This window comes from Vulpes lagopus, chromosome 2 (assembly GCF_018345385.1).
Source record: "Vulpes lagopus strain Blue_001 chromosome 2, ASM1834538v1, whole genome shotgun sequence".
Taxonomy (NCBI): domain Eukaryota; kingdom Metazoa; phylum Chordata; class Mammalia; order Carnivora; family Canidae; genus Vulpes; species Vulpes lagopus.
The window spans coordinates 67,168,109-67,187,091 of record NC_054825.1 but is presented as its reverse complement, the minus strand read 5'-3'; the positions used below and the strand labels follow the sequence as shown (position 1 = coordinate 67,187,091).

General features: G+C 40.7%; 1 protein-coding gene across 2 annotated transcripts in view; it reads right to left on the bottom strand.

Moving 5' to 3' along the window:
• The window catches only part of FBN1 (fibrillin 1), a 227,453-nt gene that overhangs the window by 40,980 nt on the left and 167,490 nt on the right, over window positions 1–18,983 (bottom strand). For both annotated transcript variants that reach the window (XM_041743578.1, XM_041743577.1), the window contains exons 33-44: window positions 18,830–18,952; window positions 18,566–18,688; window positions 17,314–17,439; window positions 15,210–15,332; window positions 13,322–13,444; window positions 12,856–13,020; window positions 10,428–10,496; window positions 10,206–10,331; window positions 8,877–8,999; window positions 8,063–8,221; window positions 5,300–5,371; window positions 1,777–1,902 (exon numbers count right to left, since the gene is read on the bottom strand). In XM_041743578.1, coding sequence (XP_041599512.1) covers window positions 1,777–1,902; window positions 5,300–5,371; window positions 8,063–8,221; window positions 8,877–8,999; window positions 10,206–10,331; window positions 10,428–10,496; window positions 12,856–13,020; window positions 13,322–13,444; window positions 15,210–15,332; window positions 17,314–17,439; window positions 18,566–18,688; window positions 18,830–18,952 — 1,458 coding nt within the window. The remainder of the gene's footprint in view (window positions 1–1,776; window positions 1,903–5,299; window positions 5,372–8,062; window positions 8,222–8,876; window positions 9,000–10,205; window positions 10,332–10,427; window positions 10,497–12,855; window positions 13,021–13,321; window positions 13,445–15,209; window positions 15,333–17,313; window positions 17,440–18,565; window positions 18,689–18,829; window positions 18,953–18,983) is intronic.

Sequence of the window (18,983 nt, the reverse complement as noted above, 5' to 3'; positions counted from 1 at the left end):
GGCAGCAGATACAAGTGCAGAAGTATGCCTGCCTTGGGTTACAATGCCCCAAGACTGGCACCACCTCACCCAGTAGGTCTGCCCTCATCTTAGGAGCATACAGAAACATAGAGTAGCCTGTTGTTGGAGAAGCCAAGGTATTACAGAGAAGCATTGCTGTGGGGCATCAGAGGCCCTGCTTGGGATTATATGCATATTGAGGAGAACAGATTCATGGATGTTCCCTAAATCACTTCTGGAATCCATTCCAATTTCAGGGTTACTGAGGCATGTATTAAATCAACCTTCGTTTTCTGATCCAGAGAGCTAAGAGTGTGCTAGGAAGCAGTGGGCCCTGGATTAAACATTCACCCTGATGAGGGTGAATATATCCCTTATATCCTGTGAAACAGAACCCAAAAGTTGGAGTGCTTTGTAATCTCAGTGTCCACTGACTACTATCCTGACAGCAAAGTGCCCTAACATTGGTACAGCTATCTCATGTTGTTAGCAATGTCTAGGTTGAATTGATGGTCACAGGTAGCCATGCATATAGGTTTGGGATCTCTAAATGGAAGAGAACAAAAGAGGCCCCAGGACAGTGGCAGGCATCCCAGGCATGTATGAAAGGGGAAAGACTGGCTAGCCAAGGTTAGCATTATCAGATCATCTGCTGTGGGCTCCTTTCTTCTGCATCACGCTTCCTCTCATGCTTCCTCTCCAGACACCTGATCCTTGATGGCCTTCCAACAGAGCACAAGGGCTAGGGCCAAGGCCTGAGATGACTATCTCCTGAGGAAGGCTGTAAATGGCTATCACCCCAATGCCCCCCCAGCACCTCCCACCCCACCCCAACCACCAGGGCAGGCAGAGTCAGGGACAAGTGCCCACTTGGCCACGTAACTGAAAGCCTGGTGAGGAGAATTTAACAAGCATGTGCTGAGGACCAAAACTTTACTCATGGTCTGCAAGTTGTCCCTAGTTTAAGAAAAAAAGGTTTTTTAACATTAAAATGTTGACACATGTGCTCTCACACATGCTGAGGGGTAATAATCCTTTCCGACAAGAACAAAAACTCTGCAAGAGGCCCCGAGTTTAAGTATTGAATAGACAATGATTCCAGCTATCCTAGGGTACGTGGTATATTTAATAACCTGTAGTGTCCCTTTTACTAAAATGTAAAAGTATACTATCTTCCCCAGATGTAGGAAAAATATGAAGTGCTGTGAGGAATGCACAGAATCACAGTACATACACATGGCAAGGGGAGGTAATTTGAAAATGAAAAAAGTACCACTTGCACACATGCCAACATTCTTCATATAAAATCGAATTTGCTGTTCTTGCCATTTGGAATTCTCTCATGCATTTGGAATATTTGCATTAACCTTGTTTTCACTTGGGAGTAGCGTAGGCTCCGTTTGGAAGAGAACACTATTTTGAGATTCAAGTAAAGATGACCGCCCACCACCCATGCTCACTTTCAAGCAACATGAAACAAAAGCAGTCTATGCGACACACCTAGGAACTCAAGGCTTTCTTATATCAGCTGGGAAATCTACTACATTGTGTATGGGGGGGGGGGGCAGGGCTGGGAATGTACGTCCTGCTTTTCCCACTGGGAGTTAGGGAATTTTTTGCATGGAAAAATGATGTTCCTTATGGTGCCCTATGCTACTGCTAGAGCTTGATGAATTTCTGAAATTCCAATGTTGTGAAACTGGCAAAGTCTGTGTGGGCAAGTGGGCAAGTAGCTCATCAGCTCATTTCTGGACATGATATAGTGACATCACTTACCTTCACAAACCAACAACTTGTCATTATAGAAGAAGCCCACCGGACATTCACATCTGAAGCTGCCAACCATGTTGATACACACTCCATTCTCACAGACCCCAGGGATCTCCCGGCATTCATCAATATCTGGAAACATAGCAGCCACACATGAGTGATGGCATAATTCGTGATCTCTGTGTAGGGTAAATCAACCGTGAAAGCCAGCAGCTTCTAACTCAATGTTTACATAAGGTCCAAAAACAAAAAAAGAGAAAGTGCATGGGTGTTTGGATGGGCATGTGTGTGTTGGAGTGGTGATGATGGAAATGTGGGACATCAATCAATAGTAAGTGGAAATAATAAACTGCTTTTCAAACACTCTGTCTGGATTTAGTACCGGGACTTAGTGTCTGTCCTTTAGTGTCTATCTGGATTTAGTGTCTGTCTTTTTGGTTTTGTTTCAGAACATCAGCTTTGTCCAAAATGGTAGGAGCCATTTTGGTACCCACTGGGTACTATGTACTGGAGGAGTGGAATCAAAGAACCTCTGAGAATCAATAGCTTCTCTACCCAAAGGGTGTGGTGGTGTTTGACAAGAATGGGAAAGGAGAGCTGGTGGAGAACTGAGGAACCCATGGTCATAGACAACTCTGAACTCTCAAATTCCCTTTCAACACCCCTTCCTCCCTCATGTAGCTTTGAGAAGTGGGTGAGTGACGTCTGGGAGTTGTATGCAGGGCCCATGGTGACTGTGGGGGCTAGCACTGAGGAAAGCCCATTACCATAGATTGTGGCTTCCTCAGGCCAGGGGCTGGGGCTGGCTGTGACACCACTGTTTCCCCAGTCCCTAGTATGCTGTCTGAGTCAATTAAAATTTGGTAAATTAAGAATCAGTATCTGGAAGTTGGATCAGTGAGCATTAAAACAGGACCAAGGAGGAATGACAGCAGAGCCAGAACACAGGCTGCCAGCTGGCAAGGTGGCCCTGTGGGTAGGTCTGGCCTCCTCACTGGCACGGTGGTTCCCTGTCTGTCTGACCTGCTCTCAACTCCCAACCATACAGTGTCTTCTAGGATAATAGCAGTAGGAGTATTGACAGTGTCTCACTTGCTCTAAACCTGGACTATTTCTCACCATTCAACCTGGATTTACTCACTGAATCATCACAACCACCCTATGAGATGGTCTCCAGGTACTGGGACTACCCTCACTGGGCAGATGGTAGAACTGAGGCTCTCACCAAAGACCCCACAGCTCAGGAGAGGCAGAATGAGGATTTGATATCAGAAATCTGCTAACAGGCTATTCTGCCTCCTTCAGGCTCTTCCACACCACAGTTTCACAAAACCACAATCGAATGACTCGTTATCTTGGAGGACCCATCTACCACTCTTTGCTGGAGTTTCACAGAGCACTTCAGAAGTTGGGAGGGGGTGTTGAGATACTTCTGTTGACATATTATAGTCTGGAGCCTCTACAGGGAACTCTGTTTGCCTCCAGCATCAGAAGTCGGCCACAGTTGTACATGGGAAGCTTACAAGAGCTGCCACACTTTCAGAATAATCATACTCTAAAGCCAGCCTGCTTTGAAGGAGAAAGTTGACAGATCACAGGTTTATTTTAGACCCTTTTCTAAAGGGTTTGATTTTGTTTAAAGGCAAATCGATCTCTTTAATGAAAAAAAAAAAGTTTAGTGTATATTGCTATTTTGAATACAGGTGATTGTGTTTTGGGATTTTTCACACATTTATCATTCATGTTCTTAAAAGGTTTTGCAAAGTAACATCACAACAATGTGCCATCAGCAAACAAACAATTCGGATGATATTCTTTTAGTTCAAACATGAAACATTATATTCACATTCATTTATTTTAAATAAAAATGATATATTATCAAGTTTAACAAAAACAGACTGGGTCAAATTTCTAGCCATTGTCAGGCATAAAATAGCAAAAGGACATATTAAAAGTTATATTTTCTTTTCCTGTCTGGATTTCATTTGAACTTCAACTTGGAGAAGTTTATATTTTAAGACAAGATTAATAAACTTGCTATAGTTTTAACCCCATACGAATGGGCTCTATATGCCAACAATCTTAAGACTTTCAGAAGGAGAGTATAAAACTCAAATAAAACAAAGTTTCTCAGTCATCTAAATATTTTGTCATGGTGGAATTTGGTAACAATAAGTATATTGCTAACTATCATATTTCCAGCTTTCAAGAGCTTGAGGCAAAGCAAGCTGTGAGTCAGGACTGGATTTGGGTCCCAGCTCTGTTATTAATTAGCTAGGTGACCTCGGCTGAGTCCCTTCCCCTTCTGGGCCTCTGTCCCCTCAGCTGTAAAGCAATGCACTTGGACTACATGATGTCTGAGATGTCTCCAGCTCAACTAGTGGACGATGTCGATACTGTTTTGAATCTTCACCTGCTGCCAACCTTAGAGGGCAGGCCTTTCTGGGGGACACTCCTGGTCTGTCCATGGAGAACCATTACTATTAAAGACCACTTATCTTTGGATCAGAGATTCTAGGGAGATGAAAAGATCTGTTTTGGGAAGGGGAAAAACAAAGCAGCGAGGGCCAGGTGTTTCATGCCAATGTCATTTAGCAGCTTTTCCTTCCAAACCATGAAGTTTCTTTGGACGTTGACTAGCCTGTGGAGCCATATGGATTTGGCACTAAGGTAGCCAGGCTGATTGCTGGACCAGACCCTTGTTTTCTTAAACAAGGTCATTGGAAAGGCTGATGTGGATTTCAGTTTACTTATTAGGAATAAGGTGGAACAAGCAAGTGGTGATGTTTGCTACTAGACACAATTGCTCAGACTTAAGAGGGGCATCTAAGGATGCATATAAATCACACTGGGGAAAAAGTCTGAGAATGCAATAGCTTTCCATCTACTTTTATGTTATTTGCTTTTAAACCACAAAGGCCTTGCCTCTGTTGGCTGAACGCTGTGCAATACTTCTGAATCTTGCACAAGCATCTCTAACACTGCAGTGGTCTCTGCTCCAGTTACCAGATGGGGCCTCCGATTGGAAAGAATTTTTAGTTCACATCTGAAATTCCCGAAGTAGATGAACTGAGGAGATTCCACATGAGATAAAATTGATCCCCAAAAGGGCTTTATGTGAACAACCTACACATAGAGATCAGTATTAAAAGTCGTATTAAACTCATGTCTTAGAAGGAAAGATTGGGAATTATAGTCAAATCAAACGTCAACTGGCCCTACTCCCAGAATCTCTCTCTTTGTTGATGCCTAGGGTTGGTTAAACTAAGCTTGATTGTAATTTTGGGAAAAGCTTCCCAGTCCCCTTAATCACGAGCAACAAATGCAGCTGCCAATTAGGTGGAGCTACACAGGGTGTTTGTAGTTTGTTTCAAACTAAGAATCAGTGTTTCAATAAAGCTAAATGGCATTGTTTAATGATTTTCTCCTAAGAAGAAAAAAAAGCAAACTGAGAAAATAAGGGTATGTATTCCCTTTTTTAAACACAAAGGCAAAACCAGAAAATTCCAACAATGGCATCATAACTCACCAACAGGTAACCCGGTGTAAATGTCAATGACAAAGCCTGGCCTTTGACTTCCACAAAGTGTAGCAAATTCATCTGTAGTAATTAAAAAAGATGGGGTGAGGGGAGCGAGAATAGGGGTCAGCAAAGAGCAATGGCTAGCTAGGCTGAAAGAACTTCATAAATGTCTTGAAAAATATTTATCTGTATTTTGAAGAATTTAAAATAAGAAATAAATCTGAAAATTCCCACAGATGTTGTAACCTTGTCCTGAAGGTAAACACTGAATGGAATGAACTCATGTTGACGTAATACTGAGGAAAAAGTAAAGGGCTCCATATCACAGCCCACGCATTTGTATGAGCTTGCCTGTAGGAATTTGGGTTTCTAGAAGGATGTTGTTCAGCTCTGAACCCAGGGACTGACAAGAGTGCCTCTTTCCATTCACATTAAGAGATCTAGGATTTGAGGAATGCTTACAAAAGCCATTTCCTCAGTAGATCAGGGGAGACCATAGCAAATCTAGCCAAGTTCTTGACATCAAGTCTATTAATGACTAATTCAGTTCAAACAACCAATTTGTGGCATTACTTCAATTCGGGGAGCTGGATTTCATTTGGTGCAGCTCTCTCGTTATTTCTCTCTCCCTCCCCCAACCCTCTTATCTTCTTCTCATGTGCCTGAATTCATCAAAGTTGATAATAAAGGATGGACTAAGTGCCATTTGCAGTCCCTTTGAACTCTGAGGTCCTGTATTTCCAGATCCCGAGTGTAATTTAATTGATAGAGCATGGCATCGATCTAAGCTCAAGGTTGTCCTATTGGTCAAACCCACTGAAAATTATAAAAGGTTTCTGGAAGTATTTTAATAAAACATGTAGCATGTTCTTCCCCCAGTGCCTTATTTCCTTGATATTTGAGTGCCTACATCTAAATAACCAGTATAATGCCAAGCTAACACTGGTCATCCAGACAAATTTCAGGACCTCCTAAAATGTGTGCAGACCATATACCTAATGAAAAGCCATGACCAGATTTGGCTAGGTTCAACATGAAGAAGGAATCTTGTATTTTATATTTAGAATACTTAAGTTTTTAAAAACTCAGATGTTTCTGAAAGTAAATGATAATCTTTATTAGGGGTTGCCAAGAAGTCTGTAGAAGAACCATGATCCATTAAGATAAAAAAGAAAAATACTAAGACTTCTATTTCTCTTTGTAAAATCTAATTAAAAAATTAGTCTTGTGCATATTTTCTAATAGAACACTTTATGAAAATAATACATGCATTTTTTGATCTAATTGAAAAATGTGTAAAGACATATACACATATACTTTTACATGTAAACACACACACCAAGTACATGTAATCGCTAGTTGTTTTGTTTTTTTTTTTTTTTTTTACTGATAGGTATGTGTAATCAAAAGATTTGAAGACCATTGGTCAAAATCAGGAGTTAGCAATCTTTTTCTTAAAGGGCTAAAGAGTAAATATTTTAGGTTTTGCAGGCTGTGCAGTCTCTATTAAAATTGTTCAACCATCCCATGAAAGCAGCCATAGAAAATAAGTAAACAAATTAGTATGGCTATGTTCTAATATAATTTTATTTACAGACACGAAAATTTGAAGTTCATATGTTTTTCAGGTCATGACCTTCTACTCTTGATATTTTCCAACCATTTTAAAAATGTAAAAACCATTCTTAGCTTTTGGGCTATACAAAAATTGGCAGTGGGCTGGATTAGGTCCATGGGCTATAGTTTTGCCAATGCCTGGTCTAAAGACAGACCAGAGATAACTCATAGGTAATGCTAAGTGATGATGATTACATTATTTCTGGAGTAAACACTGGATGAACTGGTATATTTCACTAAAAAAGAATATCCTGTTTTATGTGTTGTCAGCACTAGACAAGAGATTTAATGTCTTCCAGATCACTGTGGGGAAATGGAGTAGGTACTATAGAATGTTTTAAGCAATACCTGCATCACAGTTCATTCACCCTAAATGATAATGTCATCATTTACCATCTGAGAACCAGGCTTCACTTCATTTACTCCAAGGACATGGGTTAGACTTTTGTTGTTTTTACACAAATAACATCATATAGATTGTTCTCTATGAGGATATAAGAAACAATTTCTTTCAAGAAGAGTTGTGCTTTTGCTTGGTGTTGAGTTTGCTTTGTAGTCAATGAGACTCTTAGACTTGATTATCTCTTGCTTTTTATATGAGCTGCTAGGAAGTTTGGAGCCAAACTTATTGCTCATCTTTGGCAAGAATGTAGAAATTCCCAGCTTGGATTTTTGCATATTAGCCTCGCTCCTTGCTCCAAGTTTCTTACCCTTGTTTGCCATTTGCCTTAGGCCTTCTTATTTTACATTCAAATCTTTGTGGGCTGCCTTAAACTCTTTTTGGAACAAGACCAGTTATAAATATGGAAGAATAATAGGGATATGGCTCACCTATTTGTCATATTGCTTTTGCTTAATGTTTCCAGTCTTTTAGTTCCATGGTGAACGCCATAACACTAACAATGTTTATATTCTTATGATCCGCTGAGTTTATCAGTCTGGTGAATGAACAAGTTAGAAAGTGTGTTCTGTGACTCAATTTTCAGCTGGAAGGACCAGAATCAACAGTGAATTTAAACAATTGTCTTTGTGAGCGAATTTTTGCTTAGGAAGATAAACGACGAGCCCTTTTCTTCCCTTGCTGAGACTCATTTCCACCAATAAGCCATGGGTAATGTACCAACCTATGTTTTTGGTGATGGTGCAACTCACCTGTGCTTGGGATAGGACACTGTTCACAGGGCTTATTCCAGGCCCGGCCAATGTTGTAGGAACAACAGCACATCTTCTTGGTCATATTGAACAAAAGTTCTCCATCACAGGTCTGGTTGTCAGCATAGTAGTTTCTATAGCACAGACTTCTTCTCATATCTAGAGAGAAGGGGTTGGTGATGTCATAGGGAAAGCATGACAGATTTCTAAGGGGATTCTCAAGGAGTGTATTTCTTTGGATTTTATTGTGACTTGTGACTTTGATGAGAGCAAGAATGGCCTGGCCTGCCCTTACCCAATTTTCTATCCATATATGCTGCCATACGAAAGGGGACTTTGAGAAATGTATTCCCTGGTATTTTGTGCCACAGAACTAAGTCATTATGGAACTGCAGCATTAATAAACTTTATACAACTCTCCACCCAGTCTCTTAGTAACAATTCTCCACTGCTATTTGGCAGCAATTTTCTCATTTCCGACTCATGATGTTTTAATACTGTAGGTCAGTGCTGTAAATATAATTGTATAAAGATACACCCAGTCAAACAAAAGAAGTACTATTAAACTGTTGTTTGGGATTTTCCAACATTACATTTTAAAGAAAACTCCCAACCACCCACACAAGGTGGAGAAAAAAGGCCAAGCTCATGGTTTATAAGGGAGGAGGCCCTCACAAAGACAGTGAAAGGGTGGCAGACAGCACTTGGTCTGATGAGTAATGTTACACTAAGGACCAACTGCTGTGCTTACAAGCTCTTTTTCTCCTCATAGATGAGGACCAAACAAGCATGCTTTAGAAAAGCTTGGACTTACCCATGCAATTATTCCCCCCATTCACTTGCATGTAGTCTGGAGGGCAGATACAGGTGTAGTTGCCGACAGTGTTGTAACATGTTCCTGGACCACAGATTCCGGGAGTTTCACATTCATTCACATCTGTAATCCAAATAGAAAGTGGTATATGAATATGAAAACTTCACTCTGTGGAATGGCTAATGTTCAGAGTCCATATAAATGCTGACAATTGAGGAAAAAAGCCACCGGGGTACTTTGAAATCCGTGTAAGAAAAATAGATGTTTAATTCATCAGTGTACTTTGTCTACGCTAATATGTGTGTTTTCAGGAAAGGAAGCTCCAGAAAAAGAGGTTTTGCTTTCTGGAATGAGTTCCTAATAAATGAGTCTGTAACATTCTCAAAGGCATGCAGAGATGGAAATGTGGACAAATTATAATTTTCAAATATCCTTCAGAAAGACAGCTAATGCTTCAAATGTTCACAAAATCTATGGAAGGATATGATACGCCCTGAAGCCATCAACAACTGGTCTCAAGAACCTGCATTGGTAAGGTGTTAAAGTAGGTATTTCACACCTTTGTTCCCATTTTCAAACATAGGGGTTGATTCTAATCTTTGTTAATTCCAGAGGTCTTACAATTGTGTCATTGTCAAAGGTTACATTGTGATACTCAACTAATATCCAATGACATCATTTATCGAGGTCACCTAATAAGCCTTTTGGAGAGACAGAGAAACATTTCTCCTCCGGGACACAAGGAGATATCTTCCCTAACTAGTCATGTGACTCCTGCATATAGATGGAAACCATCTCTCCCACCCTGGTCTATGGTCCAAGTGCTCTGAAAGCCAAAAGTGGTCCATCTTTCCAGTAACACAGGATAAAGAGGAGTTATCACTTACATCATAAAGCCAAAGAGGCTGCCTTTTTAAGGGAAGCTCATTTCGATGCATTAGTACAGATAAGTGCTGAAGAACACGAGGAAGAGGAATTCAGAACTTCCCAGAATATAGAAGTCACTGAAATTAGTTCTGTGCTACTCTGGCAAAAATAGCTTTTCTAAAGAGCCCAGAAAACTGTAGGCATCGGTGGGAGTATGGCCCAAGATAATCAAATTCTACTTTTCTTAGAAAAAGAGGAAGATCTGGGGGGTACTGGAAATGACAGCATGTCAGTAACCTTAATGCCATCTGCCCCATGTGTGGCATATTTACCTGGCTATGTTCATGTTTAGACCATTGCACTATATTGCTAAATTCTTAGTTTTACTGGTGACTGTATGCTGATTTTTGAGGTTGGTACTCAATAGTTGAAAGAACTTATAATCCTAGAAGGACCATTTACCATCACACACTCGGGTGTCTTCATTCAGGTAGTAACCAGTTGGACAGCGGCATTGGAAACTGCCAAACGTGTTGATACATTTCCCGCCTTGGCACAGCCCTGGGAGCTCCTGGCACTCGTCAATGTCTGTCACAATGAAAACAGTAGCATTTCTTCAGCATTGTAAATAAACCCAAGGAAGTTCAAAATGTGCATGCTTGAAGATCAAGGACACAGAATTACCTTCCAATATGACAGTGATAGGATTGGGCCGAAAACCTTCTCCTCCAGGACAGAGAATTTTATACTCAGCTATTGAAACAAAAAAAATCAAATTGAGTTCCTTTGAACCTAAAACTTCTAGAAATAGACAAATACTGATGCATCCAACTGCAACATTTTCACAAATCTTCAGCAGTTACCCCACCTGTCATAAGCAAGTTAACAACTTGGTGTCTACGTGTTATTTTCAAATGGCTTTTCTTATGTGTGCCAAATAAACGTAAGCCACTGTCCCTAGTCTCTGGACTCTCCATCTAATCTCTTGGCCTCACGTTCTTGGGAACTATTTTATTCCCTGTTGCTGTCACCATTTTGTTGTAAAGATTTTCTTCCCCTTTTTACTTCCTAGAGAACTCTGATTTTTGTTTTGTTCAGCCTTACTTCTGTAGGCTGTAATTCCTTCCTTAGTAATGTTGATCAGCCTGTCTCCAAAAACCTCTCCAAACAAAAACTTAGGAAAAAATGTTATTTCTTGTTTCCCATCTCATCTTTCTTTCTTTCTTTTCTTTCTTTCTTTCTTTCTTTCTTTCGATTTTATTTATTGATTGATTGACTGATTGATTGAGAGAAAGAGAGAGTGCACAAGCTGAGGAGATGGGCAGAGGGAGAAGGTGACTCCCCACTGAGCAGGGAGCCCAATGAGGGGCTCTATCCCAGGACCCTGGGATCATGACCTGAGCCAAAGGCTTAACCAACTGAGCCACCCAGGTGTCCCTCCCATTGCACTTTTCTCTTTAATGCCTAGAGATGTTTCTTGCCCCTGTTTCTATGGAGGGCAGTATTGATTTCTCTGGTTTCCCAAACCAACTTTCTACAGTGTCCTTTGATTCCCTCCATTAATTCTGTCATTCAAGTATTTCAATCAAAAACATTTATTTCAGTGCCATCCACCAGCAGTGTGATACATAGAGGAACAAGTAAATAAGAATATACCTAATCTGCTGTGTCATCCTGGTGAGCAATAAGAATCAGCTCATTTATACTCTATCCTTATCTTCCCAAATCTGATAATCCCTCTCCTGGCCTTCTGGGATGCTATGTGTATACACCTAAGTGTACACGTGCATATATTCCAGTTCTAGCTCTGGTCCAGTTTGGGGTAGTGTGGACCTCTATTGCTTTGCTAATCATTATTAATCAATAGAGCTGACTCCCCTACTTAAACATCTTGGCTTGCTTCTTTCAATATCAAAAAATTAACTATCCACCTCTCATTTTTTTCTTTTCTCCTCTTTCTTCAATCTTTACTCTTTTTTATTCTTCTCTTTCAGGTCATACCCTTCCTTCAAGGACAATTAAAAAACAAATTCATCACCACCTCTGCCATTCAGAACTGAGTTTCCTTTCTGAAGAGAAGACAGAAGGAGGTGCTTGCTAAGTAAGCATTCATCCTTGTGCTGAGTGTCTGACACGAATGACTTCTCTTAATCCTATAAGGCATTAAATGAATGATGAAACTCAGTCTTGCTAAGTAACTTGCCCAAAGTTACATGGGCGGCAAGTGATAGAGTCCTAATTGGAACCAGGAGTGCTTCTTCTCCTGCTCATGGCACTGTAACTGTTTCTTTCTTCCTTTATTGAGATTTATGCTGAATTATAGCTTTTCTGTCTGGATCATATTTTGTTAGACTGTATACTTCTGGAAAGCAGAATCTAGTCAAGTTCATCTTTGCACATCCAAAGTACACACTCTAGGTACTCAACAAATAATTTTAGAACAAGTGTATTAAATGACCCTTCAGCAAGGAAAGAAAGAATCAGTACCTATCCTAATACACACTATTAGCAGAACCACTAAACTTTGCCTAAGAAGCTATACCCAACTCTGAATCCTAACATAGGACCTACTTAGAAAAATGAGAAGCCCTTTATATTTTTTAGAAGACTTATTTATGTCCTTAAAAAATCACATTCTAAAGCTTTCTTTCAAGTCATGTCACAAAAACAGAAAAGAGTCTTCCCTTTCATACTTGACCAATTGCTTCTCTTTCACCCAGGACACTCTAGTCTGTCCTAGAGCAGTTGAAAATTAGCCAATAGATGACAAGAGAGATAAATTGATGTGTTCCTGGAAGGTAAGCAATATTCTATAAGTAACCTAGCCTGGAAAATCTTCTTTAAAATAATGCTATCTACTTTTTACTCAAATAGAAGGGAAATAATATCTGCCCCACTTGACCATTTACTATAAGCCAAGTAGGGATATTTCTGAGACCCAAATTGGGAGTGGGGTGCCTCAACAGAGCTAAGAGGTTTGATCTCCCTTCTCTGATCGAAGAGTAGGGACTGGTGGCAGCTCTCTCCCTCTGTGATGTCTATCCTGTGGATCTATAAAGGAGAACTGGCCTGAGCAGGAATAATAATAATAAACAGGAGGATGCTCACTTACATGTGTTCACAGGAGGGCACAGCTCACAAGGAGTACCCCAGGCTTTACCCAAAGAACAACAGCAGGAAGCCTTGGAGACACCAACTCCAATTTCATTGCTACAGGCTGTATCTCCATTGTCTCCTCGAGGTCGAATATCCAGATAGCAATTTCCAGAACGGGTATCTGTTTCCATATACAAACAAAAGAGTATCAAGAAGATTCTCTCTATATGAGGATTGAAAATTCAAGTTCCTTTAAGAAACCGTTTAAAAACCACAATCTACTTTTTTAGTTTTGGAAACTAAAAAGTGTCCAAACACATATACTGGGAATTTACGTATAGAAAAAAATAACTGAAAGTACAAACCAGACTTAGAAGATGTTTAAATTTTTACATTATCACTTTTTTAAAATTTGAGAGTGGAATGGTCAATGCTGCTTAAAAAATAAAAGTATATTTCTCTAAGAAGTTTTAAGATCTTACCGACACAGCCAACTCGAGTTGGGTTCAATTCAAAGTCGGGAGGACAATCACAGGTATAGCTGCCTGGAGTGTTGACACAGTTCCCACTGATGCATGTGGTTGGATCCAGACACTCATTAACATCTAAGACCAAACAATGAGGGGCACAATTATCAGCCAATGTGGGGAAGACATCACCACAAAACGGTAGCACCGAACCTGGGGCCCCCAACAAGAATTTTAAGAGTTACTAGTTATAATGACCCCTAGGGATACAGTCTTCCACTTCTGAAATAAAACCCCTCAGGAAGGAAATAGGTCATCGTCTTTGGTCTTTTTCCCCTGGAACACATTTAGCATTCAAATTTGTCATCAGGAGAAAATATAACTCTGGAACTAGGAAAAATATTCCAGTCAAGGTAACTGAAAGCAAAACACTACTGTGACCTCGGTCAACCAAAAATTCAGACACAGGTTTTAAGAAAATATATTTAATATGTGTGGCTTGTTATTTCATCAAATGAGAGCAAGATGTCCCAGGGAAGCCTTGGGAGCAGGCAGGCAACTTCTGCTGCTGGCCCAACTGGGCATGCTTGCCTTGGTCCAGCTGAGTACGAGTGCAGACATATGCATGAGGCTTAGCATGTTCCTTCAAGCTGCTAAGAGTTACTCTCCCATCACTAAGGCTGTGTGTAATATTTCCCTTTCAGTTTCTGTTCCAAAAATATGCACAGGATTCCAGATTTAGGACATGGGTTTTGGCAAACAGTACCCTGTGTAATCCTTTTGTCTGTTTTGAACACTCAGGAAATGCTCAAGAACAGACAAGCTGACTCAGAGAGAAGGGAATGGGGACTGAGGGTGATACCTTCTTCTCAGGTTTCCCACCCACCCCACCTTGGATCTGGTAACCCTCTTGTAGGTTCCACTGCAGGAAATTCATTTGTTCAGATTGCACATGAACGTGGAGCAGTAGGGCAGACTCAAGGAAATGAGACCAGACAGAATGATGCTGATGGTAATCTGGGGCACTGAGGAAGGGGTATGGGCCATGGTGTGCTAGAGGCCCAGGTTGGTGCGATCATCGTTTTCAGGAAAAAAAACACAGGAGAAAAAGGCCTAGGGAGGAGAACCCTGGTCTAAACTTATTTTAAGGAGGTGGTCATGATGGTGGTGGTAGTGGTTGTAATCTGGAGAGCCACTGACTCATAGCTTGTTTAGGTAGCTGGAAAAAACACATATTTTGCCTGAAATCCTGGGCCTATCCTAGAGCATGTTTCCTCAATATCCTTGAGTGGACTACGGTGGCCTGGGAAAGAGAATTGCAAATGTCTTGCAAAGTCCTAATTCAGTGCCAAAGGGAACCAAGTGACAGTCTACTTAGGTGCTTTAGCTCTTCTAATTTTTTTTCTTATGTTCCCTGAGAGTCCCTTGATCTACATGAAAACCATCTATATGCTAGGAATCTGTAGGCAAGTTCTCTGTATCACCTTCTCTGGCGACTACAGACAGGTCAGGCTGGCAAGAAGTGGGTGTTACAGTGGAGATGTGCAAGGAGATAAACTCATGATCCCAGAGCAGGGCATGGCCTTCAAAGGGAAACTCTCTGAAAACGTGCCTAAGGAGAAAAGGAATAGCTAGGAAACCTTACAGCCAGAGAACTTCTGGCACCTTCTTTGGCAGCCATGAGCTTGCCTGTGAGGCTACAGATCTTGCTCTTTCAAAGACCTGCCATTCTTTCCTGTGCATCCTTACATGTAGCCCGTTTCAGGGAATTTATTCTGTGGTTCCTGTTGTTTCATCTTCACTTTTCTTTTGTGACTGAATATTCTTGTGAGGTTCCGGTGAGGCCCCAAGCCAGGTCCCCAGGACACCCAGGGGGAGCTTCCGATGGCAACAGATGTCTTACCTGTGCAGTTTCCGCCACTTCTGTCCAATTCGTAGCCTATCTCGCACTCACAACGGAACAGGCCAGGAAGGTTGTGGCAAGTTCCAAAAACACAGATGTTCGGTAGGGAGCACTCATCGATATCTTGGGTAGGGACACAAAGGGGGAGAAATGAAACTTATTTTTTTGCCAAAGGAATTGCCTCATGTCATTAGGCGCCTGATGTTATGAAGAAAAAGGCTATCTGACGTCAATCTAGGTGCTTCTCCTGTAGCCTGTTAGATTATCTGCCATATATAGGAAGCCTCACAGGTGAGAAATCACTTTTTTCAGCCCTCCCCTGCTCCGCCCCGCCCCATGACATGCCAAGCAGTAAGCTGAGCATTACAAATGTAGTTTCTGGTGTTTCACACAGGCCCATGTCACTTTGGTGAAGTAAGAGTCAAAAAGGCTACCTTAGACCCAATTCTTTAGGGGTTTTTATTCACATATAGTCACTGTTTTTATTGTAGGCTAAAATTCTACAAACCACAAAGGATCTGCGGTAACTTTCATAATCGGTTTTATAATCCTCTCTATCGGGGATCCCTGGGTGGCGCAGCGGTTTGGCGCCTGCCTTTGGCCCAGGGCGCGATCTGGGAGGCCCTGGATCGAATCCCACGTCGGGCTCCCGGTGCATAGAGCCTGCTTCTCCCTCTGCCTGTGTCTCTGCCTCTCTCTCTGTGACTATCATAAGTAAATAAAAATTAAAAAAAAATTTATAATCCTCTCTATCCCTAGAGCTATGCTGGGTGCTATTGTCGATGGAGATCTAAAAACTGCAGACACTTCTTTCAGGCCCTGATCCCCGTCTCACGTTAACATTCTGCTTGTGTAATTGACACGCAGGCATTGCCTTGAAACTGGCTTTAAATAGCCATAACCTTTCCACCGGCAGTGATTTATATTAAGAACAAACAAACAAACACAACCTTCCCTTATAGCATGAAAAGGAGCAAAACTTTGACTGTGACTATTTATGTTACCAGAGGTGGCACAGTACCTGTTTTGGTTGGATGTTCAGAGTAACAAAAGTAAACAGGCATTAGGCACACAGTCAAGAGAATAATCTGGTTTCTTGCCTCAGAGGAATTTTGTATCAAACTCTGCATATTTAATATAAATGGTATAAAGAACACCTAATGGTTCCATAACAAAGAAAAGTATTTACATAGAACTATATGAGAGAATTAGTATACATGTCATAGCTAAAGACTGATTTTGAGTTAATGTCCTGTTAACAAGCAACAATTATTAGTTAAGACATTAATCAGGGTCTTGTTTAAACTTTTACTGTCAATTGTTATCATTTGTTTATTTCTACTGAAATCTTTTTAGTTCACTGTAGATGCTAATTCTTCTCGGTGAGAGATAATGCACTTAAATTTGACAAGCATGGGGAAAGAAAAGAACCTTGTGTTTCCTAGTGAGAGCTATCCTTAGCTAAGAGGCTTCCAGGATTCTTCTTGTCTGACCAACATTTCAGGAAGACAGAGCCTTGCACTGAGAGACAGCATGACATACAACATTATCCCTAGGGGCCCCCTACTGAATGGATTTGCAAAAGACTGTTCCATGTTCACATATATTTGATATTTAGAGACCATGTGAGACATGCCCAGTACATTATTCTGCATATGGAGAAGATTATCTGCTCTTATTATTTTAAAGCTTTTATTTCTAGACACCAAACCATGGCAGAGATTAAAAACATAGTTAAAGAGACTCCTTCAATGGGACATTATTGGAGGACAGGTACTTTGAGCTCCTTCCCCTAGCAATGGGGATAAACAGGTTGCATTGAGCTAACCACATTTGGTTAGCCTGTCTCTCCTATGACCAATGAGTGTACTCTTGCAGACCATCTGACCAAGGTTGGATGTGCAGCTTGTGGCCAGAAAGCTGAGATTTTTCTCTGCACAAAAGAAATGGTCCAGCTGGAGACCTAATACCTCCACAGACTGAACTGACCAGCTCAGATGTGAAGCCAAAACACACCTTAATTTAAAAAAAAAAATCAGTAATGTTTAAATAACATAATCTTGTCAGGCCCTGCAAGTGCCCCGGCAGCTTCCCCATCAGTTACCTTCACAGGCTTTCCCATCAGCACTGGGCACAAAGCCCATGTCACATTCGCAGCGGTATCCTCCCGGGGCATTCAGGCACTGACCATTGCCACACAGATTCAGGTTCTCAGAGCACTCATCAAGATCTACAGCCAGAAAGATACACAAGTTACTCTTCCTCAGTTAGGAGCTTTTCAGTTCCTCAGATCTTTCATTTATCATTGCCAACTCCCTGAGAGTAGTGGAGTCTCATCATAGTTTGTATTTGATAACATTTAAACCCATTCTTTCTTTCCCTTTGAATGTTAGTATTGAATAGTCCATGAATGTGGGCCTTGGATTCAGAATGCTGAATGCTAAATGCTAAATTATCCCTAATGATGTAAAATGAAGAATAAGTCAAATGAATTATTCAAATTAAGGCTTTCACGAGCAGGGTCGTGCAAAGGCGGACACATCCATGACAGGAAATAATGTGCCGTGCTTTGTGCCTATTTCTCAGGTTTCAGACTAGGCTCAGATGGGCAGCAAAAGACCTAGAACAGCAACTATAGAGGAGACCAAACATTCCTTTCTGCTCCATCTCTACTGAGCTTTGCTAATAAGCACAGGCACTAAATATCAAACACACAAATCATATATGCCTAATACATGAAACTGAATATTTTCTAAGGAGTAACGGGAGGTTTATGATGACAAAACTTCACTGGGTTAGACATAAACAATTTCAAATATGATAAAAATTTTCAGCAAGTTGAAAAAATTCCAGGTAAACCACTGACTACGCCTTAGTCTCTTTTATGTTTGAATGGCGTCTTGCGAGCAAAATGTTCAGGATACATTCATTAATGCTTTCAAGTCATATGAAATGGATCTCAATATCTTATTATGATCTAGAATGTCTGAATCTCTTTTCCTTACATAGCTTTCTACAGCAAGCTCACTCTTGGGTTTGGTACAGAAAATAACAGTGAGAAATAGGCACAAAAATATAAAGGCTAAGGATTGTAAAAGGAAATATGATTTTTTTTAAGTAATGACATCATTGCATACAGTGATACCCATATCAACTATATAACTATATTTAGCTTCTGAGGTCTCCCTAATTGACCTGACACCAAATTTCCATTCCCAAGAGATGTAGTTTCAAATACCTAATCTTTCCTGTCAAAAGTTGACTAAAACTGTCCAAACAATGGACAGTCTGAGAGATGGTGAAACACCTGGCTTCTCTGATTGCCCTTTATACAGCTGTTTCCAACATGAGCCTACCTGTACATGTGAATCCATCACCCGTGTATCCTTCTTTACAGAGGCAGCGATAAGAGCCCATGGTATTCTTGCAGTCTGCATGTTGGCTGCACATGTGTGTTCCATTGGAGCATTCATCCAGATCTAATGGAAAAAAGTCACATCATTATGAATAAAAAAGCATCACATTTACGATCAGTAGCATACAAATTTTTCTTTACAGAATTAATATTTTCGTATTTATAACCTATGCAGCTCATGAGAAGCAATTATTTTCCAACCCACCCGTGCACTTAATGCCATCTCCAATCCATCCAGGGCTGCAGCTACATTTGAAGCTTCCTGCTGTGTTGGTACATACGGCGTGTCTGTCACAGTTGTGTGCTCCAATTTCACATTCGTTGATGTCTGGAAAAATAACCAGTGGTTAAAAAAAAAG